Source organism: Pteropus vampyrus, unplaced genomic scaffold (assembly GCF_000151845.1).
Source record: "Pteropus vampyrus isolate Shadow unplaced genomic scaffold, Pvam_2.0 Scaffold98, whole genome shotgun sequence".
NCBI lineage: Eukaryota > Metazoa > Chordata > Mammalia > Chiroptera > Pteropodidae > Pteropus > Pteropus vampyrus.
The window spans coordinates 206,859-233,231 of NW_011888879.1; the positions used below are offsets into that span (position 1 = coordinate 206,859).

A 26,373-nucleotide genomic window follows, 5' to 3' on the forward strand; every position below is an offset into this window, starting at 1 on the left:
AAAACCTGGAGAAATGAGGATAAAGTGGGCTCCAACACATTAACAAAGATCAAAGCTCCAAGATCCCAAAGAGTAATGAGACATCTTCTACTTTGCTGCCTCATGGCACTGCCAAATGACACTGGCGAGAATCTCCATAAAATACCTACAGAGCAACAGGCAATACAATCCTTTCCAGAACACTGCTGGTGATTTGTAAATCTTCTTCACATTCTTTCTTCCTTTAAAAAATTTTAGAAGAGACTAACTCCTTACATGTCTCAGGCCCTCGAATCTGTGATAGCTGGTACAATCAAAGCATCACTATAAAGAGTTGAGTTGTTTATAAACACTGTAAACACTGGTAGGCCTCCTCAATAACTGTGCTTTCTTGGATTCATGCCTTTGTTTAGTCCTCTCCCCTTGAATCTGGTCAGGTCTGTGATTTGCTTTAACCAATAAACCGCAATAGAATAGATGCCATGTCAATCCTAGGCCTAAGCATTTTAATGGCAGCTTCTGGCAGCTCTGCCTCTGCACTCCTGGGAGCCATGAGCTGCCATGTGAGAACTCCAGTTATACTACTAGAGAGACCAGATGGACACTCCACAAGCAGAGGCCACCTAGTGAGAAAGAGGTCCTGAGATTATATGGATCAGCTCTAAGGAACCTAGTCGACAATGAAAACCAATGGAAGAATAAGGGGTAAAAGACGCCCTTCCCATTTCCCAGCAATCCTTAGCGTTCTCAGAGCATCATTTGAAAAAACAATGGGGACAACAAGTTGGCTTCTGGTGGCACTGTTGCCCTCAATGAGCTGTGTAGGTAAGTTTCTTCAGCTCTGTGGGTCTCAGTGGAGACAAAAGACCTCCGTGCTTCTGGCAGCACTAAAAGGTGACTCTCTAAGTAACTGGATTCCTAACAACAAATCAGATGCACCCACCCATGTGGAGTAATCAACCAGTCACTACCCTGAAAAGTAACTTCTCTAAATGGACCCTGTAAACCCTGGGCCACTTTAAGAATAGCAGAAATACCTTCTAAATTTATCTAAGTGGGAAGCGACACTCACATTTCAGGTGAACCATGTTGTACTGGGCTTTTACTCAATGGGACTATTTGGGATTAGAGACGTGATATGATGCGCACTGTAAAATAAAAATGTATCATATTGTCAAGGGATTCCTCAGTAGAAATATATTACATCTTGGCATGTCCATCTATATACAGTAAATATCTATGTCTTCGGAATCAGTAAAATCTAGGTAAGATATATGCTTTTGACTATATATAGCTTTTACAGGTAGAATGTGTAACTTCCGATCAACCAATGATCTTTTCTGAAAAACCAAGCCTGCATCCAAATTCAAAATTTCTGAACTGATCAAGTCCCTCCGACATCGTTCAGTAAGATTTGTGGATTCAACCTGGCTGCCCTTGCCATGATTTATTCATTGGCTCTCAACTCAAAGTTCCCTGTGTCTCCAGGTCTTTGATGCAAATTAGCCAGATTCTACTGCCTCCCTCTGATGCATTCTTTACCCTCTGAGGATCTTTAGCTGCACGAGTGCATGCAATTAAATGTACGGTTTCCTAAATTCAACCTTCTTCAGCCCACACAGTTTTCCTCCTTGAAGAATAAAACAAACATGTATCTAAAAATTGGAAAGACTTCCCTCCCCCACCACATTAACTTTTTTCAGCTGACGGGGCATGAGCCAAACTACACTGCAGTAGTCAGATGTGTGAAAATCATTCCAAACCTGCTATTTGCCCATAAAACATAGCCCAGAGATATTCTAAAAAGAAATTATTAGAAAATTGCTTTTCATCATAATTACCACAAATAACAAAGGAGAAACTAACGAAAGCAATGACTTAGAAAAGTGACTCAGTTTGAGCAATTACACAGATAAAAGCTACATTCAGCAAGCAGTTCACCCAAATTTATTGTTCTCTGCTGATACTGGTTATTTAGAGGGTTACAATAAATATTTCACAGTGTGCTTCTACTTACTTGAGATATTTTACTTAGAAGAGAACATGTCTTCATGACACTTTGCAATGTTATAGATTACTAAGGCTATCAGTGCTCTTACAAAAAGTAAATGTGAGTAAAAATTATTTTTTCCTTTCTTTGAAAACGAAAGAAAAATAATGATTGAGATAAATGATGAGAACAAGAAGTTTGTCTATAAGTGTTAGACCAGGAAACAATAGTTTGATTTGCCTGAACCTAAATAAAATCCATACCAGAAATTATTTAAAAAAAAAAAAAGATAGATCAAGATTTGGTAATATTGGAGAGAATGAAGAGCATGGGATGAGAAAGAAGAAGCTAAGTCAATATGACATACTAAATGAAACATCTGAAATCTTAATATCAGCAAAAGTCACTTTGTGGCTCTATTGTGTTTTTCTATAGTAAAAATCCAGGAAAATCACTCTTCTAAATTGTCAAGGGCCCAATCTTTGCACAATACAAACTGAACTCCCTAGAGATTCAATAGTTATTTGCTTTGTCTCTGATTTTAATATCCTACAGAAATAGATTTTTGATTAAGTCAGTAAATTACAATGGGGAGAGAGATTTTAATTTCGAAAGCAAACTCAAACACTGCATTTACTGGATAGTTACTCCTAAGTACATGGTTTCCAAAACATGACCTCCATCTTCAGTCAGTGTCAAATTAAAGGATTTTAAAACAATAAAAACAGATAAATCTGTTTCACGAGAAGTATAAAAGAGAATGAGAATATACATGAAATTGTGTTAGAAATATAGGGATTTTTTTACTAGTCAATGATACTTAATAAAAAAGAGGTCGGTGACATGCCGAATTACTGCTAAGAAAAATTTATTTGTGTGATCACTTGCTAAAATATTTATTCCCAGAACCCCCCAAAAAAGATGACTCAAATTAAGCAATATGAAAATATTAAATGGTACTAGAAAAAAGACTTCTTAAGTAGTTTTACATTTGCTTTTTCTATTATTTTAAAACTCTCTTGGTAAATGGCTCAGTAAGGATAGCATATAGCACCAAGTGGACGGAAGAGAATCGCAGAGCAGCTCAGTTTAATACAACAGACATCTAAGTATCCACTTTATCCCAGACATGGCAGGCGTGCAGGGGACACGTCTGTCCATATGAAAGCTAGGGTCACCTTCCCCATCTAGGTTTATGTATCCTGCTCTACATAGCATGGAACTCCAAATCCTGCTCCCCGACCCAGGCCCCAGGCACAGGAGACTAGATCAGGAGTGGACGACTAGCCAAACAACCCATAGTCAGGGCTGGGCCAATTAGATTCCAGAACAAAAACTAAGACACAGAGTTAACGATGTACATGCTGGTGAGTAAATGGGGACAGGGACACAGAAGAGCAGCTACTGAGGCCTGTGAGGGGAGAAATGGACAGACACAGACAGACAGACAGACAGACAGACGCAGAATTGGTTAGATGGAGGCAGAGACTACAGGCAAAGACAGATAGCAAACAGGGGCAGACGGAGAGAGATGACAGACAGATAGTGACAAAGACAGCAGACAGAGACACAGGCAGATGGGGAGACAGACAAAAGGCAGACAGCAATAGAGACAGACAACAGAGACAGTCAGTGGCAAGAAGTAATAGGCAGAGATAGGCAGGAAGACAGTGGGAAAGGAGAGGAGAGACGGAGCCTGGGGAGAGGGGCGAGGCCAACGGAGTACAAGTGAAAGGGCACAAGCCAGGGCTGAAGAATGGGGCACCCAAGAGCAAGAAAGAGACCGATGGCCAGACCTAGAGAATGAGTGAGAGACAAAAGAGCACAGGACTGTTGCACAGAGTACAGGGGAGGGCAGTGAGGGAGACAGAAACCAAGAGCCAGAGAAAGACACAGGGAGAAGAAAACCAGAAAATCCAAAGAGAAGGCATTACTAGAGACAAGTGAGAGGCAGGCAATGGGAAGTTGGAGGAGAGAATGATAAAGTTAATTCATATATAGGGACCCGCAAACAGAGGCTGCACCAGTGGCCAGCTCACATTTCAACTCCAAGCCTAAGTCAGTCTGCACTTACAAGGAACTGCCTCACTGTCGAGGAAACCTGACACCAATCACAATCCTCCAGCTCAGGGTTAGCTAGCTTACCTTACCCTAGAGAATGGGGCCTGCTGGCCAGATCAGGAAATCCCTGACCTCCTAGCCAGTCACCAGTTTCTGTGTTGCTGCTTCTGAGGTTCTATAAAACTTACTCTTGCCCAAAATCCCTTGAGAAGAGTTCTTCACTGCCTGTGAGGCACCATGTGCCTCCAACCCTTGAATCGTCTTCCCTTAAATAAAGGTCATCAAACTTGTACTAAATTGTTTCAGCTTTGTCATTTGACAAGAATAACGGAGAAAACTGGCACACTTGATGAAGTCAGCCAGAACACAATCCCTGGATGTTCCAGGTAGGTAGGAAAAGTATAAAGTGGAATTTCATTTGTCAGAAGGAGAATGATTAGAATTTAGGACCTCCTCTGTCTTTGAAAAGTATCAGCTATCATTTCAAAAAGGTGGATCGGGCACACACATTTATTCCTCATTCTTGAATGATAGCTGAAAAATTAAATGGAATATATCCACAGCAACAAAGAGAAGGGAGTTACCAGCAGGCATGAGCTCCAGTTCTGGAAGATAAAAATAGATAGAAGATGATATGCAGCAGAGGAAGCCACAATTTTAAAATTCCAGAGGGGTCTGGGTAAGGAGGGGGCTAATGGGCCCAGCAGGTCTCTAAAGAGACTCGAGACATTGAAATGCTGGCTACTACCTGAGGCAGGAATGGGACGTGAGCAAAAACTGGGAAACTAATTGAAAGTCTACAGAGAAAAAGTCCACTCACTCTCTCACACAGACCCTACTCTATCCACACACACCCGCCACCAAGCATTTACCTCTCAAGTAAAAAAATGCATGGGATTGTCTTGAAAGCAATTGTCCCCGAACCACAATGTCCATCAGAACTGCCTGCAGGGCTAGTAAAACAGAGATAACTGGGCCCCACCCTCAGGGTTTCTGATTCACTAGTTATGAAGTGAGCCTGAGAATTTGCCTTCCAAACAAGATCCTAGAAATTCTATCACAAGAAATTAACCAAAGGCAATTTACTTAATCTCTTTAAACCTCAGTTTCTACACCTGTAAAATGGGAATAATAAAAGTGCCCACAAAATAGAGTCATAGTGAAGATTAAAAATGATGCACATAAAATCTTTGGCACACTGCCAGGCATGCAAGTGAGAAAGCCTATTTAATGTGTTCAAGGTCATAATTATAACCAATAATTATAATTGGTGCTTAGAACTAGTATGAGCTGGCTTCTAATGTCTCTGATGAACTCCCAATTTACTATGGTCTTACTTGACTTCTGTGATTATGAAAGTGAAAAAAGATGGAAAAGAAATGTGAAAGTAGCTCATCAAGCCTGCAGGGGACCAACTCGCTGTGTTTAAAGCAAGGGCAGGTAAATGGCGCCTTCATCAGGCAGAACACAGGTGTTTTTTGCTATGTCGGAAGAAGCCCCTGCATGCACAACCCTTCACCAAGCTCCCCACCATGATTGAAACTGGTCCGGACAAAAGGTTGAGAAAGTACTTCATCCAGAGAACAAGTAACTGGTTCTATTGGCAGAGTTCTGGCAAGAAAATAATGGTACTTAGATGGATAATTAGAGGATTGTTACTGACAAAGGCTTGGGTGAAGTATAGGCAGCGTGGTATGTTGGTAAACCAACTGGAATGGAGATAGACCTGATTTACAGCATTTGCCAATTTCTGAGGTGTAAAAACTCCCACCATGGCCAATTTCAAGCTACCAAGGTGAAGCCCGCTAACCAGAAATAAGACATGTGCATGATCAGATCTTGAGAAGTATGACAGCCAGCTGCGGCCTGCCCCAAACACACCACTGAGGAAAACTCAGGGGTAGCGCAGCACCCCAGGATTAGTTAAGAGTTGGAAACTTTAAGCCGCTCAACCCTACCCAAACCCAAAGAAAGCGAGCTGGAGATGTAACCTTTAATCAAGGGAAAACAGACTATAACGTCTTTGCAGGGACAGGAGAATAAATACCAGGGCCTTGCCCTCCACTCCCTTCTCATGGTCGTATGCCCCACGACTAAGGCCAGCCTGGAGGCAGAAAGCAAGGGAGCCTATTAACATACTCCTTATGGGTCAGCCTCCTGGGATGCACAGAATGTTGGAGAAGAAAAGAGAATGGCTCTAAGGGGGCAAACAGATAGACAGTACACTGGTCATGCAGAGGCTCAAAGCACAACATTATTAATGATAGCCACATAGAACTCTAATCCACTCTATCCTTATCATGCCGAAACAAAAGTAAGAAAATAAAAACTTAAAAATCTATTTAGAGGAAATAAATATAGTCTTATCATTCAAATCAGCTCCATTTCATTTGCCATGGTTCTGAAGTTCTAGTCTAAAATATGCTTTCCCAATTCGCTCTTAATAGAAACCAAAGTTAAGCAATGTGTATCATCTTGCAAATGCTGACTCCAGCACTCTGAGAAGGCCAGTGGAGGGTGGCGCTGCTATCGCTTTAAGGGAAGAAGGAGATGAGGAGAGGCCATTCCTCTTCTTTACTGAAGCATCTTATGTCACTGCAGAACCTTTCAATAGCTATGAGAAACAACAGTTTGGAAGCGCTCTCAGTTAATAATTACATTAATAATTACAGAATTGACTCAGTTAATTTCAGAATATATCAGCTTTATGCAACACAGGGCTAATCGAAAGAGTCGTCGCTTTAATTTACGTAATGAACCATCTTAGGATGAGTAAGCAAATTGATTCTGATTATTGGCATAACTCTATAACACCCAATCAGAAGAGTTTTAAGTAGTTTTGTCAATACCGGGAGTGCGTGACTGTTAGAACAGAGACCGTGAGAACTGAGGGAGATGCTGAAGTTGGCCAGACTGCAATCTGTTCAGCAAGACTGCACTTGCATAGAGAAACAGAGCATCAAACAAATTCCAGCATCTAGGATATACTGAAAACTCACAATGGGTGAACAACCCAAGACAGCATGCCAAAGAAGACAGGGCAATGAGATATCCCAGAGGAATGAGATTTTTTTAAGGAAACTTCCACCACACCAAAACAAAACTTCACACATTCTACAGCCTTCTTTAAATCAACTTAAGGGATCCGGTCATCCCACATTGAACCTCACAAAAGAAAAGATAGCTATAAAATCCAAGAATGATTTGGAGTGAGGAGTTCATAAGGGGGAAGTGTATAGCACATGTTGAGTCAGCATAACATCTCTTAAATCTTTGGGGGAGGTTTACAACGCATACTGGTCTTCAGCCTGGATTCCTCCGTGAGACTCGGCATTTCAAAAGTCTCACTCACTTTGGTATTCTCAGTCTCCAGCACGGTATCCGGCACACAAGAAGTGCACCATGTTTATGAAACTAAACCACAAGCTATCCTTTGCTCTGCATTTTAATTTATCTTTGATTTTTTATTCTTCCATGAAATCTGTGCCTTTTTAGTCATTTTGGCTTTTTTTTTTTTCACTAAAATAAACATAAATCATTCACTTCCTAGTTCCTTCCACTTCCAGCTCTAATTCTTACATAATCTCTGTCCCCAAGGTTTACTGCTTCTCAATTTAAGAACATGAGTCTCTTAAACACACACACACCCTTTGCATGTGCCCTTTGCACACAATTCTAATTGTGCAAGTCTTTCACGTCATTTATCATCATGTGTGAGTGAGTTCACACTGTGAGAACATTCCAACGCACAGTAGATACTGATGCCTCCCAAAGGACAACAGCAAGTTTTGTTTTCATTTCATTTTGATCATGTGCTCACTACTAACATAACCCTAAATGGCACTGTTTTATTAGTTACTAGGTTCTCTGGGCAATATCATTATTCAAAAAGAAAAAAAAAAAAGAGGAGAAAACACCAAGTGTTGGCAAGGATGTGGACTGATGAGAACTTTCATACACTGCTGCTGGGAGTGTGAATTGACATGAACCCTTTGGAAGTGTTTGGCAGCCTCTACCTCAGTTAAATATGTGCATCCTAGACACAGACCCAATACGTGCCCACATGTCCCAAGAGACACGCGCAAGAAAATTTGTAGCAGCATTAATAGTAAAAAACTTGAAACAACTCACATGTTGTTGGAGGTCATCAAGAGGGTATGACCTACCAGTTGACTCTTGAGCTGGACCCAAGTGATCGGAGTCTCCTCAGCCCCGCCCCTGACCTTAGAATGTAGGTTCTGCACCCTGTGCCCACAGTGGGAGCCATTTCAAGGACACAGCCTTGAGAGAGGAAGGTGTTGTTGAGACCATCTGGACAGACACATGAATGAACCAAGTTAAGGGCTCTATATAAACTTAAAATTCTGGCGGGCAGTGCAGAGATCTACCCATCTTGCATCTACTCAAGACAAGCCTTACATGTAAGCTCCCTTGTTTACTAAACCTACCACCAACCAATCTGGGGTGGTCTGCCTCTTTCTTCAGTCTCTCCTTGCCTTCCATGTTTGGGGCCCAGGTTGTGAACCAACACATATCCATCATCAGCAGAATGGATAAATGAAATGTATGTTATGGTCATACCATGAAGTATTACACAGCAGTGAAAATGGACCAACAGTACACACAACAACACGGATGAGTCTCCAGCTGACAGAAGAATACGTGCTGCATGGCTCCATGTATATAATGCTCAAAAAATGAGGAAAATAAATGGTGGCGTCCAGGAATATAAAACGAGGTGGTAAAATTATGAGGAAACGCAAAAAATAACCACCATAAAATCAGGAGATGGCTCCCTTTGGAGAACAAGGGAGCTGGGATCAGGAAGGGTCCCGGGGGGCTTCTGGACAGCCGGCAAGATTCAATTTCTTGACATAGGTGGTGATAGCACAGTACTTACTTTATACAAATGTATAAAACTGTATAAAATTATTTTATGTGCTTTTCTATTGTAGTATTAAACTTTTTTAATGTTTAAAAAAGGGAAGAAAACTCAATACAAGATAACTTATCAAACTACAAAAAAAAAATGGTTTTCATGTGGAAAAGGAGTGAGCTAGGTCAGGTTAGTTCCACAAGGCGGACCTCACATGAGTGGCAGCTACCAGAGGGCGGATTTGGGTGAGATCAAACAACACAACAACAATAAGAAAAGAAGGAAAGGGAGGAGGAGAAGAAGGGAAGAGAAGAGAAAAGCAGAAAAGAAAAAAAGAAAAGAAAAGAAAACCCAGTTCACAACTATAGTTGCCTGAAAACAGAACATTCCTTGTGAGAAAGTGAGTGTGCAATCACAGAAGCCATTCAAGCATGGGCTACATAGCCACTGGGAGGGATGCCCTGGAGAGGATTCCAACACTAGAGGAGGAATCGTAAAGAATGTCCCTTCAGACCTCGGATGCTGTGATTCGCTTTCTCACCAGTTACAGGTGTGGCCACTTAAAGAGAGAAACTAAAACAAAAACAAAATCATGGTCCAAATATCCTAAATGTATAAAACAGATGCTCGCCCTTTTCGAAAAGGGATCATTTCAATAAATAATTATATTTTAAACGTTTGTTTACAAGCCATTGACTATCTCACCAAAAATAAAGGGGAGGGGAAGACTAAGGAGCCTCGAAGTAACGCTGAAGGAAATACACTGTCGAATGAAGCCCCATCACAAATGAAGAGCTGGAATGGGAAAGAACGAAGCCAGAAATGCAGTTTACCGACAGTGTTCCTCAAATGTATCTGCTCTCTAATGACAGATTACTAAAAAAAGATGAGTTTCATAACAATCATGGAGTCTGGACACTTTATTGCCTTATATTAAATCATAACACTTCATCCTCTCAACCCCCCAGCTTTTATCAGCCAACAGATTAAACTTTTTGACACTTTCAGAGAAAGACAGCTGAGCCTAGGCTGAAGGTTATTTTAGAAAATATTGCAAGAAAAACAAGCTCTGTTGAGCTGGTCATAATCCAGATTAGGATCCATTCTCTTTTCAGAGCAAGAATGAATTTTAACCAGTTTTCTGTTTTATAAATATTACCGTGGTTCAACACACCTATGAGAAGACACAACACTACCTGCGGCTCTCATCTTGTTTGTTAACTAATTATATCAACAACCTGAACCAACTTAACACTCTACAAAAACACAGCTGATTTAGCAATCTGTAAATTATACATGTACATAAATCTGGACCAAAATGTACTGCGTTTCATTCCTGCTTATGTGCACGGATTCCTACTGGCACCTACAATCGTTTGATATAGGTTTCTGAACACGTTAAAACATATGTTCTTCCTCGAATGGGACTGTGTAGGGTAATATTTTTGTAGTTTCCTGGCACTAAATTCTGCCAGCCTTCCTAAACCAGGTCTCCTATTTGCTTCAGCGAGCATCCTGAAAGCTAAGTGACTGTAGATTTAAGCAACCATCAAAAAGAATTCTGGAACAACACTTTCCAACTATAAATACAAAGAGAAACAGGGTGGCTTTGACTACGTGGCAACAAAGTCAATAGAAGGATTTGAAATGATCACCAATATGACCATAAGCAAAATCAAATCAAATCTGGACTCTTAATTAGTCCTACTGACTACTTCCAACGATCCAAAAAAGAGATAATTATCAAATTTCTACTTCAAATGGTATTCAAAATGTATCAAAGAAAGTTAAACTAGATTTTAGTACCATCAAGATCAGTAAACACCTTAAAAGTGTTTTTGCGGTTTTTTAAAGTCAGGCCTAAGTAAGAACTACAGCCAGAAAACACTGTGGAATAAGGGCAAGATCCCTGGATCAAGATTCACTCGAATGTATCTTATTCAGGATGAGGGGGTTTCTCATTTCCCACCGTATCCCCAGTGTTCAATAAGTACGCTCAATAAATCTTTGTGGAATGAAACCAGTCACAACTGCTGACTAGTCCCTGAGCTGCCTTTAAATGCCGTTTCTAACTCTGCCTCTTACTAACTGTAGTATATTATTTAACCTGAGTATTCTTAGTTCCCAAAACTCTGAAAGGGAAACACTGTACCTTCTTTGCTGGCTTATGAGGATCAAAGGTAATATTTCATGAGAAGTGACTTAATATTTTATAATAGGCACATGAATGTTAAGTGTCTGTTATCCAACCTGTGCCTTTGGCCAAACCATCGACAAAGGTGAAAATGCTGCCCTTCTTTGAAACAGAATTAGCTTCTCCTTTGTTATTCTGTTTAAATGTGGTAGTGTGGCTGTTCGCCAAAATGGATGTTGTTCTTGTTGTTATAACATTTTATTTAATCTCCACTGGGAAATTATGCTTCTCTTGAGAAAATAATGGTAAAACAAGGAAGGTCACTGCATGGTGGACCATAAGGAACATAACACTGAGGTCAAGAACCTTAGGGCCTCATCAGTTCTGACCTTAAAAAATTCTGAGGAAATGCACACACTACAATTTCTTCATCTAGACAATGATGAGGAAGGACAGACTAGATAGCATCTAAGGTCTCTCTTATCCTACAGTTCTATGACATTTCAGACACCAGATATTCAAATGCCCCCAAAGTCAGTTCTATTATTCATTAGCATATAACGAGAGTATTTTTTTATTTTAAGGATGATGAAAACAGTTCCACAGGCTAAGTCATAATGGCTGAGGAAATAATGATGTTACAAGAAGGATGAATGATACCCTCTAAAGAACACCTGCCTCAGGCCCTGTAGGCCTGCCACTTTGCATGAGTCACTTAATATTCCTAGGACTCAGTTTTCCGATCTTTAAAAGAGGAATAAAAATACTGCATAGGACCACTGGGAGAAAATACCTAATAAATGATCAAAAAGTATTGCTGTTTAAAGGTAAAATGCTATTTAAATACTCTAACGCCCAAAAAAAAAAAAAGGCTGGTGGATTTTAGGGAGAGACAATCAATATTTTTAAATAGACTTTTTCCATCACGATAAAATAATATGATGCATGTAGATATTGTGATATTTCCAAGAGTACATTTTTTCCTACATTTTTGTGATCAAGAAATATAATGAAAGGAATCACTAAAAACTTAAATCCCACATTTCAAGATCAATCTTCTGAAATAATATACAATTTTTAAAGTTCACAGCATGTTTTAGTTTCACTGTTGATGCTGTTTGGTTGGTTGGTTGATTGAAGTCAAGCTGTTGGAACTGGTGCTGAAATTAAAGTGCCAGTACTACTTATTCTATTGACATGCTATGTCTGCCTGCAGAGGGGAAGTGGCCCTAAGAAGATCAACTAAACTGGAAAGTATTCTCCTTTCTCAGCTCCAGGATTTTTTTTTTTATTTTTTATGGTGGTGTCAGCTTCAGGATTTTTTAAAACTTATTTTATTGTGGTATTAGCTCCAGGATTAAGTTATTCCTACAAGCCCAAGAAACTTTGTACCTATTATAAGAGTCTCTTAACTGCTCTCTCCACTCAAAAACATAATATGGCACACATTAGATACGGGATTTCTCTCTCACTTAAAAAACATAGCCACTAAACCAAAAAAATGGAATTGTCAATAATATTTATAAGAACGTTGATGTCACTGGCAAGGGGATCCCCAAATCTGCAAAACTGCCTCCATACCCACTAACAGGCCAATAAGAATAGCAATCACAATACATTCATTAACTCTTAGTGATTTTATTTAAAAACCTATAAACCTCCAGCTTTTTTATGGCAGAAGAGTTCATTGTGGCTGTGGATGTTGTAATTATCATCCCCTTGTATCCTCAAGTAACAGCTGTGACCTTGCTCTAAAAGCCACCTTAGTTTAAAAGAGGAAGACCTTGAAGAGAAAAGTGACTGACCAGAAACTCTTCAATACTCTTATTCTTGAGCACATGATAAATGATCATGTCTAAGAGTGTTTAAATAATACATGATGATTTGCCATCCTACTTAAGTTTTTCATTATAAGATAAACTTAAATCATTTTTAATGAAAGAGTATTTCTTAGTAGCATGTCACTTTTCATGCCCTTACCTTGAATCTCTAACTAAATCCAACTAGAAGCCCATAGTTTTCACACAAGCTCCTTAAAGCTCTGAAACCGAGATATTTACACATTTTTAAAACCCATTTCCCGAGTTGCTCTTCACGTCCTCCTAATGAATGTCATTTGTCTCTGGAAGGAGAGGGATCCAGGAGCCTGTAAAGAGCATCTGTAGGTTTGGCCCCTTTCATTTTAGTCCTTTGATGAACGGGTGTGCACTGCTCCTTCCAACCGACAGGTTCTTGTTTGTTCTGCAAGTGTTTCAGTTGGGGTACTCCGCATTGGGTTATAAAGGCGTTTGAAATGTTTTCCTTTCCAGTTCGGCTCCTGGGACTCTCGCCCCCCCACCGCTTCATGCTACTGTCCATCTTAACGCCATTGGGAAAGAGAGGGGCAGGGAGCATCGGTTTATTGGGTAATAAGAGAGATTTACAGGCTCGGAGAGTTTGGGAATTTACAGGTGAGCAAGATTTATGGGTATAAAACACTGTTGTAGGTTTGGAAAGGAGGGAACTGTGACAGATTCCTACCTGTGACCACTTAGCCAGTTCTGCACCTGTGCCCTCCACTTCCCTCCTGAGTCCAGGAAATTCTGCCCCTCGTGAGTCTTAACCCTGAAAAGGGTAGGTGAGTGAAGAAGTGGTGAGTGAGGAATGGGGGAGCCTGAAGCACACCCCTAAATCCCGCACGTCCCAACACCTCGGACTTTCCTCCGGCTGCGGGGATGGAAGGTAGAGAGAGGCAGCCGCGTCCGGCCGTCCCTCGGGGGCCGAGACCAGAACTGCGCGTCTCCAAGGCTGGCTCCCCCTGTGGGGAGGCGGCGCCTCGGGGAGCAGCAGCCGGAGCGCCCTGAGAGCCTTCACGGAGGGGTGGGCAGTACCGATGCGGAACGCGCTGCCGCTCCGGCTCCAGTTCCTGAGGCGTCCAGCTTCCCATCACTTTTCCCAGTACTTTGCTCATCAGCCGTCAAGCTCTCTGGAGAAGAGACCCAGAGGCGGGAGAAAGGCCCACGGGCATCCCCGGGAGAGCTCTCTTCTTGGGAGGGGAGCCGACCCTGCCCCGCCCTACCCACCTTTCCCAGCCTCCCGGAGGCAGCCCGGGCGCCCTCGCCGCGGCTCCCAGCAGAGCTCCGGGTTCTGCTGCATCTGCCGGCGCCGAGCGGCGGGAGGCGACTGCAATAAAGGCACGGATAAAAAGCCTTGGTAACCGAAACCCAAATGCACCTCTTACCATTAGACCGCCGGACAATATTCTCCAGAAACGTGTTTTGCGGGGCCACCAGTCCCCTCCTGCCCCCGGCCATGGTCATCCTCCCGACAGCTTGGGGTCTGGGGGCGTCCCGGCGCGGCTTCTCACGGCAGCAGCAAGCGGGACGCGGGGCCCGCGCGCGATCCCAACTCGAAGTGCCCCATGCGCCCCACGGGGACCCGGGCGGGCAGGGGCGGCGGCTCCCTTCGGCTGCCACCCTCGCGCCCTCTTCGCGCCTCCCTCCCTGCGGCCCGCCTCGCAGTGCACTCGCGCGGGCTCGCCTCGCCGCAGCCGCCTGCGGGTGGGAGGAGGGAGCCGCGGCGCCTGGGCCGGCGGCGCCCCCTACCGGGCGCGTGCCCCGCGCGGGCCTGCGGGAGACCGAGCCGGGGTCCGGCGGCCGCCGGGAGACCGCGAGCGGCGGTGGGGCCGACGCTGCATGGGAGCGCCACCTTCTGGGCAAATGGCATTCAGGATGCTCCTTGGGCGCCTTCTTGGTGGACTCACACCCAACAAGGTCACCGTGAGTCTTGGGATAGTAGGATATAACTCTTCCTTTGCTCCGTTTCAGGCGGGAGCCTCTGGGACTTCTGAGGCTCTTGGAACACCTTCCTGCTTTCCCCTAGGGATTCTTAGCCTCATTTGTGAAAGTCGCCCCACCTTGATTCTAAAACCAGTTGTTAATTAATGAAGCTGTATTTCTAAGAGGTCAGACTTGCAGAGTGACTGCACTCCAAAAGAGCTGTCTTGTGTTATTTTAAAGATAATCAAAAGCCAAATGCAGGCTCCGGACATTTGATTAATTTGTTGACCGACCTGATTTCCACTCTTATCCAGCGAATAGTTTACCAAAAAGCCAAGGGGAAAAATATATATATTTTAGCTGAAGCACAACCTGTTATGATCAGTACGGTTAAGAAACAGAAACAAATTATCTGACAAATATCAAAACGGTGGACTTGTCTCTGAGGACAAATGCTTGGAGTAGGGGACTGGGGTGAGCAGGTTCTCTAACGTTTAACATTAAATAATAACCACAGCCTTGGCTTGCAAGACGGTCTGCACTACACAGGAGGAGGTTCCGGGCTTCACACCTGACCCCTGATATAATGAAGAATCATATACACTAAAGGTTCCTAGGAAGGAACTCAGACAACCCTCCTTTGTTCATTTATTTTGGGAGATTGTTTGCCTGTCCTTTTACTCTATACCTCCAGTGGGTGTGAACGGAGACTGAGTCTACGCCCACAAAAAGAATGAGCTGATAGTTTTCTAGTTAGTTCCAGGCTGAGTCAACAATCAATACCAAAAAAAAATGTAAGAAGAAAACTGAGCCTGCAACCTCATTTGTCCAGGATAACCATCCTGATATATCCTATTATTTGTAATGCAGATACCCTGTCTCCATTTATCAATATCAAAAATAGAAGAACTAGTTCTTGCCCAGCAATCTCTGAGTTACTGTGAAGATCAAATGTAATTATGTATCCTAAAATGTAAAATGTACTCTAACTTGAAAAGTGCTGTAAAATGTACTCTAACTTGAAAAGTTAGAGTAAACATCATTACAGTAACTAAATAAACTGGGCCATTACAAACTTCACTCTTTGTCTCATCTTGTGTAAACTGCTTTAGCAGTGTTAGGTAAGGCTTTCATAGGCTTCGAAATGGAAGTAATGATAAATGTCTTGCATAACAGTCTAACTTAGAGCTGTGATTTCTTAAACGTTAGCTCCGTCTAGTGGTTCTTTGTTCTATTACAAATGAGATAACAAATGGTTGTTGAAGAGAACGTACTCTGAAATGTATTTGCTTCTGTGGTGTCTGCCCACTTCATTTGAATAAGTTCATTTAAATAAGTCTCTTAAGGTTATGTTATCTACTGCACAAACATGCCCAAAGGGAGATTTTTCATGACAATATTAAAAACCTATCAAGCAACCTCATAATCCTGCTTGTGAAAAGAAGATAAAGAAAATAGGGAGAAAACTATCATAGTTAATAAAATTTCTCAAATTTTAATGAGCTCTCATGTTCTGTGGCTCAGATAAAAAGGAAACAGATGATACTCATTTGAAGTGAGAGATGTTAAATCCTTGGTAGGTACCTGATAAGAAAAAGGAACAAGGAGATAACTTCCATTTTAGTTTTAGATATATGAACACCGTCGTTCTCAGCCCACACTGTGTGTGTGTGTGTGTGTGTGTGTGTGTGTGTGCCACTTTGAATACTATTTTTAATGGCACACTTGAAGAGATTAAAAGAACACTAAAAAGTCAGCAATGTTTAACCACCATCACTACTCAGTGTAACAGCATCTCACATCTCAGTGTCTATGAAAGCATATCCAGTCGTTTCCCTCAACACTATGTTTGTGTTCTGCCCTGTCTACATTCTCTTTGATATTCACAAGCCAAGGCTGCATGTGTTCAGTAAACACACCACCTTTCTTGGGGCTGGTTTGACAATACACTCTGCTTTTTGCCTCTCATTTGCCGCCATCTGTTTCCTACTCTACGTTCAGTTCTAGGACCAGCTCAGCTTAAAGTTCTTTCTGATCTCAGTATCCTGTAGGAATCTCAGATAGATCCGACTTTAATCTTATGAATTTGTCAAAATTTGGTAACACATTTGGGAGAGATTCACAATACACCAATGTGCTTTGGCAAACCAGTTGAGAGCCCGTGTTTTTTACATGAGAGACAAAGCCACAACTGCCTAGAACTTTTACCAAGAAAGATACAGAGTCTGAAATTAAAACTTCTAAAAGTCTATTCTGATATTTCTAGCTTCCCTTCCTTCTCAGTGGTTCTTTTCCTGTGCTCCCTCGATATTTTGTTTATCACTCAATTATAGCACATGTTTATGTCTGCATAGATGGTGAGCTCCTTGAAACAAAGATAAACTTTACCAATATTTGTTCTCATAAGTGTAATTAAATCATGCTGAATTAATGAGTTTGCAAAAGGAATTGATAGTGATGGAGGTAGAACTCTACAGAGAGAGCATGGAGACAGAGGTCTGCAGACTGGCTGGTATAAGAGTCCAGGGGATGCCTGAACGATCTCTATGTCCTACAAAAAATCCATCGAATGAAGAAAGAGACAATGCCACACACCAGAGGGCACACATACAGCAAGTGGCATCACACAAAGACAGGAATTATATATTTTTTCCTTTATGAAAACCATGAGGCATAGTTGACAGATTTCAGAAACCCAAGAACCCCTCATACAGAGGAGAGTTGCCTATGAGATCTGGAATGCCTAGGTGGGAGCCAGAATGAGCAAGCAGGGATGCTTCATCATTGGCAATCAATTAGCATCATCAGGAGAAACTGAACCTAGAAATGACTTCGGACACCATGAGTGAAATATCTAAAAGAGGGAGGATTTGCAGAATGGGAAATTTTAGTTTTTATAACCCAATGACTGACATTTATGATATGTAATTTCTGTGAACAAAATTTCTTTTCAAATAGACTTATCAGAAGAGAGTTGGGCAGGCCATATCTATTGGAAAGATCTGTTCTATATGACAGATATCTTCCCCCACACACACCTCCCTGCAAGTGCTGGGAGAAGGAAGAGAATCTGCCTTAATGAGAATCATAGACTATGAAGTTAACTCATTGATCAGAGGAAAAGGATGCACTGATGTAGGTGTTACACTCAACTGTGACTCACACGGCAGACATTTTGAAATGTTTGTAGAATTGAGTTGTAGCCCTCTAAAAGCCCAAAGCTATTTTCCCTTTTTCTCGACTCTTATCAAAAGAAAACATGATTTTTTTACCACATCTTTTCTCCTGGAAAACAATCAAAAACTATTTACAACAATCTCATTTTATTATAATGAACATTTGCTCGGAGTCTAGAATACACCAAACACTGAGATAGGTTCTAAGGATGAAAAGATGGTAATGATTGGCACCCGCCCTTAAGAAGCTCAATAAACACTTAGTGTTTACCATCTTTATGATTCTCTCCTTTCAGCTACTTTCCTCTCTTGACTGTCCCTCTAAATCATGCTTTCTTTGTCCATAAACTACATTCAGCTTGATCCCTTCATTGAAGCCTTTCCTGCCTCCTCTGAACGGAGACTTGGCTCTCCCGCAAGGTCTTGAGGTCCCAGAGATCCCACTCCTTTGGAAGATACTCATCTGCCATGGCCCATGTACCTAGAGCCAGAACTTGAGGTGAGAATTTGTCCAGTTCTTCACTACCATATCTGAACCACTATTCTTCCACATTCATGTAAAACTTCTCCTTTGAAAGGCTTAATCAGTAAAAATCATACTCTACTCCTCTTTACTTCTTCAAATAGATTTAGAAAAAATTGTATTCAATTTCAAAAACATTTAGGTGCCTGAGGGACACTATAGAGAAATGCTGAGTAAGAAGTTGGATACACAAGTGTAGAGCCCAAGAGAAATATGTGGATGGAGCCAGAGGTTGCAAATCACTAGCCGATAACCCCAAAGGAGCCTGAGAAGGAACAGTTTGGAAGTGGAGACAACTAGGGGGAGCAGTTTTGTAGAAGCTCAGAAGGGAGGAGTCTTTAAACGAGAAGAGAAGATTGAAGAACGGAATCATAGGCTTTGACCTATGTACCTTAAAGTCTCTTTGAAAGAGAATTAAATATTCAGAGAATAAGAAGAAATGTAATCTCTAAGGTGAAAACAAAACATTATGACCAAAAAAAAAAGGTAGATTTTGAAAAAAATAAAAATTTAAAAAATAGGCACGGAAATAAAAATTCCACAGGTATTCTAAATAGTTGTCTAGATCCACTTAACTGGAAAGGAAGTTGCACAGAATATAGACTAGAGAAATAAACAGATGGGAGATGCAAATGACAAGTGGATGGAGAGAGAGGCTCCAATTTGTGTCTAAAAGGAATCCCCTAAGGAATAAAAACATAAGATGGGGAAGAAGCAATATTCAAAGAGATAATAAGAAAGAATTAGCCAAAACTTAAGAAACTGAATTTCCCAGAATTAAAGAAATTCTCAAATTGAAAAGGCAGGATAAATGGAAAGAAACAAATCCAGACCTAGACAGACTACAGTGAAACTTCAGAACTTAAAAGGAAAAGTGAAAATCTTAAAAGCTACCATAGGAAAAAAATAGATTAGGTACAAAGAAATGAAATGATACTGACATGAGAGATATCAACATGAACAAGAGAATCAGAAAATGATAGAATACATGACGAGTCCCCAGATATACCCAAGAGATGGCTAAAATTAAAAAGACTGATAAAATAAAATGTTGACTAGAATGTGAAACTATCGGAACTTTCATATATTGCTGTGGGAATGTAAAATGATAAAACCGCTTTGGAAAATAGCCTGGCAGTTTCTTAGAAAACTAAACGTTCACCTACCTTACAACCCAGAAATTCCACATATGTCCACAAAAAGATATTAGCTTATTCATAATAGCCAAATACTAAAAACAGATGTGTCCATCATCAGCAGAATAAACTGTGATATACTCATAGAACAGAATACAATTCAGTAATAAAATGAAACAAACTACAAATAAATGCAAACAACATGGATAAATCTCAAAAATATGCTGAGTGAAAAAGCTTTAGACAAAAAGTACATGGTGTATGACTCCATTCATAGAGTTCTAGAACAAGCAGTCGAAATCATAGTGAAAAAGAAATCAGAATGATGTTTGTCTCTCACAAGGTATACTAGGGACTGCCTAGAAAGAGGCATGAGAGAACTTTCTGGAGTGATGACAACATTCTGTATTTTGATGAGTGTGGGTCAGGCAAGTAAATGTATTTGTCGAACTCATGATGCATCTGAGTTTTATGCATAGTGTATAGTTTATTTCAAAAAACAATACTCTAAACACAAAATGAAATCTGGCTAACAATATTCAGGCTAAGTGAAAGATGGTCAAATAGATAAATAGATGTATCATAAAACAAATGTGGTACAATGTTAACAATCACAGAAGCTAGGTGGTTAGTAGATAGGGGTTCACTATATAATTCTTTCAACTTTTCCATATGTTTGAATTTTTTTCATATGCATCTGACCTATTATTTTAAAAGAAGGATAAAATAAAGGCATTTTCAGAAACGAAAAGGTAAAAGGTGATATTTACTGAAAAAAGACTATTCAAGAATATATGACGGTAGAAAAAAATGAACTTAGAAGAAATGAGTGAAGTACAAGATTCAATGGTGATCAGAGAAACTGGTAAAAACATGTTAGTAAATTTAAATAAATATCGTACCATTATTGATCATATCTTTTCTACCGTGGATCTGCAACATCCCCTCCCTATTGAAGCCTTCACATTAAGACGAAAAAAGAAAATTCCCAATCCCACCTCCCACTCTATCAATTGCTATCCTAGGATATAAGGTGATATCCTATGTCATCTTCTTTACCGCTAATTCAAAAAGAATTGCCTCAGCTCACCGTTTCCACTTCCTCACATCCTATTCTTTCCTCAGTGCAATCTATCTGCTTCCTCTCTCATCACTCTACTGAAATGATCTCACCAAGGTCACGATGAACTCCATATCACTAAAGCCAATGAACATGTTGCAGTCTCCATAGCACTGGACTTCCTGGTAGCATTTGAAATACACTTTTTCGTTGGCTTCTGGGATGCCACATTCCTGATTCTCCTCCCATGTCTCTGTAGTGGTATTATTCATATTTATGGTTTCCCAGCATCTTTTAAACACATTTCTATATTGTGTTCATTTCCTTTATTATGAGTCCCAAATCCCAAGGCAAAGACCAGGGCCTGCCTTGCCAGCCTCCCTTGCAACCAAGCGTAAGCCTGTGACATAATTCCCACTACTTACTGCATCCACTTGAGACCTGAATTAGAAGAAAATGACAGGAGGAAGAAAACAAGTCAAACTCAGTTTGCTTGCATAGGTTGTTGTGAGGATTAAATTTAGTAATATACATAGAACAATTAGAACAGTGCCTGGCACCGTGCAAGCGCTATGTAAGTGTTAGCTGTTATTGTTCTTAAAGGAACAGCGGCAGTTTTTGACACTCTTTTGGGGTACAATAAACATGCTTAGACAATAAACACAGAATGAATGATCAGGAGCCTTAACCTAATTTACCTTTATAAAATAACTATTGATTATTACAATATAGTTAGCATATAAACAAAGTTAGGGTTTATTACCCTATTGTATACAGTTTCAAATAACTCAAAAAAATATTTTCAAAGAGTCCTATTTTCACCCTATATCAGCCAAAGATCTTCGTCAAATATAAGGCCCACAAAGCCATCAGAGGACCTGCTCCTGTGGCTACATTGCTGATGAAGATCCTGGATAGGTCAACAAATAAAAAAATAGATCAAGATGTTTGGGATGATCTATAGTAAGCTGGAAGATTCAGTGTGATTTCAACAGTGGTGTCAGACACCAAATCAACATTTCTGGGTATGAGCAGCTGAGAGGGACATGGCCAACTTTCACATATGGAATTTATTCCCTCGGGAGTTAAAAGAGGATCAGGAGGTGGGAATGATTTAGACTAGAGGTCAGAAGTTAACTCAATTAACCAGAAACAGGGACTCCTCTCTCCCATCTCCCCCTAAATGTACCAAGGTTTGGGATTAGTTAGGACTGTAAATTGTGTAAAACATGAGTCTTTTTTTAAAAATAGATTACTGCTTTGCAAGGCAAAATTTTATATAATCTACATATCTGTAAAATGGGGATAATATATTACCCGCTTTACTCCATTATGATGAGATTAAATAAGTTAATAAATGTAAAGTATGAGACAATGTCTGGCACACCTTTGTTTGCTTGTTTGTTTGGTTTAGGTCACACACTGTATGCCCTTCCACTCCCTTTCACTGTTCTACAGTTTATGCAACTAAACTGCCTGAAACTCAGGGAATTATGAGGGGAAGGACACTGCATAAGAAAAGAAAGAAAAAAAGCTGTGAATTCTAGGAGTTTATCTTGAAGCTAAAGTCTCCCCCTCCTCCTTGATCTTTCTAGAAGTTGCAGCAGAGGTCTCCTAAGAAAAGCTGTGGGCAGAGGTCTCGTGCCTACAGCATGATCTACCCAGCCAGGCCTGGCTTTCTGCCCACTACAGTGCCTGCCTCAGCCAGTGCCTCCCTCCCCCACCCCAGGCCATGGAGCCTCAACCCCCCCATAGCCCACAACCATTTATAGCTCACAAATGGTTGTCCAGCTGCACCCAGAGCACCCAGGAGAGCAGTATAAGATCTTCCTCCCTGTGCTTAACATCTAGCAAGATTCAGAATTGAAAATCCAACTGCAAAGTAGCTCCTATTTGTGCTTTGAAATCGCTGGGGAATCATTGTGAACCCAGCTGGATAGCTTTGGTTTGTTTACATTATGCTCTTGTTATCACAAGATTTTTTTCTTCACCAGCATGGGGTCTACTCACCTCCACTCTTCAAATGCCACTTTGTTTACTCACTGTGGCCATCCTTTTCTGAAAATACTGTCTCAACATTAATAGGCCCCCTCTGTGGCTATCTAGCAAGTCACTTTGCAAATTATTTTTTAGTAAGAACTGCAGAGAATAAACGATCAGGAGCCTTAACCAATTTACCTCTATAAAATAACTATTGACTATTACAACACAGTTCTAAAAGTACTATTATAAGTCATCCCAGTGAGAAAGAAAGTGAAGAGGAACATAAGGAGAAAAGGAGCACCCATAGCTCTCCAAATAGTTCATATTTAGATGGACATAAATACAGAAACGATAAAAGATAAATATCAGAGTTGTGAACCAAATACCAGAGACTAACTCCCTTAATAATCTGACAATTTTGAAAAATGCAGCAGGCAACTAAAACCTTATTCTTAGAGCAAGTAAATGAATATATAAAGCAGGGCATTGCCATTTGGACGCTATCGACACATATAAATATAACAAACAACAAAGAATATGGAATTTTTCACTGTCTCGTTTGCTTTTAGCTTCCTTGTTAAAAGGAATAATATTTAAACTGCATTGAACTTTTCTAATATCATAAAGAAGAAATTGAAGTCTAAGATATGGAAAAAACATATTAAGAAACTGTATAGCTAGCTAAAGTTAGCTCCAGCTGAATGAAACATCGGAGGGACCAGAAACCTAAGCACAAGAACATGTTTTCCTTATTTTGTTCAAAAGGAGAAAGAAATGAATTATTTTGAAAACCACTGTTTAGTTTCATGGCACTTCTGAACAAATTGCTGATAGGTTATCAAACAGATGAGTTGGGAGGATCTAGAAAGGAAAGAGTTAACCACTGGGAACCAGAATGGGTAAACCAAATAGGGAAAGAGAGAGTAGCAGAAAATGGTAGAGGGAGAGAAAGAATGTAAAAAGAACAATTGTGAAAGCCTTAGAAGTGGACCAAAAGGATTTCTGGATATCTTCAGTGAAACTAGCACATCCTTCCAAGATAATCTGGTTTGTGGGGCCTTTGTACTTTTATGGTATTTGAGCTATTTACAACTCTGTAATTTGTATACGACTTACAGCGATCCAAATTATTCTTGTCCAGAGATGTACAAATGAATTTTTTCATATGCAGGTTCAATCGATTTTCCTCCATCAATGTGGAATAAACAAAAGTTTTGCACTTCTGGGGGGAGAAAAAAATTGGCATAGATGATAGAGGCTCTGTTCATCCCTCTGGCGACCAAAGTTGTGATGGTAATAAGGAGCAGCAGCAAGGATCTGGATGAACAAGCCATACAACTAGAGAGCAGTCCAAGAAAGCACCCTGCAAGGACAGAAGGTAGGACGGGGCGAGGACGCGGGGCTGCTCGGTCTTGAGCAGCTGAGTGAGACGGAGGCTGCAGCAGTGGCAGAAGCGTCTTAAAGGGGCTGCGTCCACGAGCAGATTTTTGCGGTGACGGACCTGCTCGCTCTGAGCACCTGTGCCAATTCAGCTGTGCGCAGTGGGCACCAGGGACTTACAGGGAGATATTGTCAGAGTAAGAGCCTAGTAGAGACCCGCTCTGTCCAGAAGTACCAGCAGTATCCATTGTTCCTTGTTGAGCCCTCCCCCTTCCCAGTGCACGGACACAGCACCACCATAGCCCAGACGTCATCAAACTGGATAACAGAGGTGGCTCTGCCCAGAGGATCCCCTGAAACCCCACCTCCCTCAACTTGTAGCCCCACCCAAGCCACATCCAGGTATATCCTCAGTGAATCAGGTGCTCCTTGCTGAGCAGCACCTAGACTCACACTGGAGGCAGCTGGCCTCAGTTTCTGGTGTGGCCTTTTGAGCAACTATAAGCACAGAATCTGCGGTTTGCTTGCTGAATCTTAACAGGTGGCCCCAGAGGGGCAGAAGCTTGGGCTAAGTTTGGCCCGCGGCTGAACCCCTCTCAGGACTGTGCCACTGGACACCTACTTCACAAATCTGCACTATTAAGACCGGGAGACTTAGGAGCTTTGCTTAGTACAGAGAAACAGACACGGAAAGGCAGCCAAAATGGGAAGACAAAGAAGCAGAAACCATATGAGGGAATAGAACAGAGATCCAGCTATAATGGAGTCAAGTAATCAAACAGGTGCAGAGTTCAAAACACTGGTTCTAAAGATGCTCAATGAACTTTTGGGAAGTGTAAAGAACTTCATCAAAGAGATAAAAAACATAAAAATGTAAATGGAAGTTATAAAAGGGAACCAGTCTGAAATGAACACATTATCTGAGATGAGAAGTGTATTAAATGGAATAAACAAAGTGAATAAAGAAGAGGATCAAATGCCCTATCTAGAGGATGGAAAAGCCAAGAACACTCAATCAGAATGGCAAGAAAAAAGATGCCAAGACTATAAAAATAATTTAAGGAGGATATGGGACACTATTAAGGGTTCAAATATCTGTCTGATCGGCATAACTGAAGAAAATCAAGATATTGAGCAGCTGTTTGAAGAAATAATGATGGAAAACTTCCCTAACTTGGTGAAGGAAATGGCCATAAAACCCAGGAAGCTCAGAGAATTCCAAAATTCAGGGTCCAAAGAGGCCAACACCAAGACACGTCATAATTAAAATGCCAAAGTTTAAATACGAAGAAAGAGTATTAAAAGCAACAAGAGAAAAACAGATAAGAGAACACCTATAAGACTGGCAGCTGATTTCTCAAAAGAAACTATGCAGGACAGAAGGGCTTGGCAAAAAAATGTTCAACAGGATGAAGACCCAGGATCTACAACCAAGAATAATTTATACAGCAAAGCTATCATTTAGAATTAAAAGACAGATAAAGAGCTTCCCAGATGAAAATAAGCTAAAGGAATTTATCACCACCAAGCCAGTATAACAGAATATGTTAGAGAGACTTCTTTAAGAAGAAAAAAATATGTATCACAAACATGAAAAAAGAATGGTAACAACTACATTGCTGTCAATAAGTACCTTAAATGGAAAAGAATTAAGTGTTCCAACCAAAAGATAGAGTGGCTGAAAAGATAAGAAAACAAGCCCCCTACACATGAAAAGGAAGGAGATGGAAAAAGATATTGCTTTGATGGACCTAGAAGGTATTTAAGTCAGACAGAGAAAGATAAACACTATATGATTTCACTTATATGTGGAATCTAAGAAATAAAAAGAACAAACTGACCAAAAACAGACTCACAAATATAGTGGACAATTGGTATCGGACAGAGGGGAGAGGGTTCGGGGGACTGGGAGAATGGGGTGAAGGTTTTAAAAAAGTACAAATTAGTAGCTGATGAAGGGCCATGGGGATAGGGAGCACAGCTTAGGGAATGCAGTTAGCATTAACGCGTCGTCTAGGTGGAGGGTCGGGGAGCAAGGGAGCAATTGGGGGATCATTTTATGAACTATATAGATGTCTAACCAATGTACTGTATACTTGAAACTAATTAAAATAAATTAACATATTTAAAAAGTTTTGCATTTCCGAAGTAAATTCATATAAGTGTTTCTGATGGTCTATATGGCCTATATATGTTTTAACTTTTTGAATTCTCCTTTGAACTAGTGGTAGCATCTTACTAGGTCCTTCATTAATTAATAAGTTAAATAAAATCTTTGATTTGTTTTTATTTTATATTTGCACAAGAGGCATGATTT

The 26,373-nt window shown here is 40.7% G+C and overlaps 1 protein-coding gene across 1 annotated transcript in view; it reads right to left on the reverse strand.

Moving 5' to 3' along the window:
* LOC105294999 (potassium voltage-gated channel subfamily H member 1) overlaps positions 1-14,547 on the reverse strand; it is a 127,578-nt gene extending 113,031 nt beyond the window's left edge. Inside the window, exon 1 of the mRNA XM_011364486.2 lies at positions 14,261-14,547. Within this exon, the coding sequence (XP_011362788.1) occupies positions 14,261-14,339 (79 nt within the window). The 5' untranslated portion in view covers positions 14,340-14,547. The remainder of the gene's footprint in view (positions 1-14,260) is intronic.
* Positions 14,548-26,373: the final 11,826 nt, after the last annotated feature.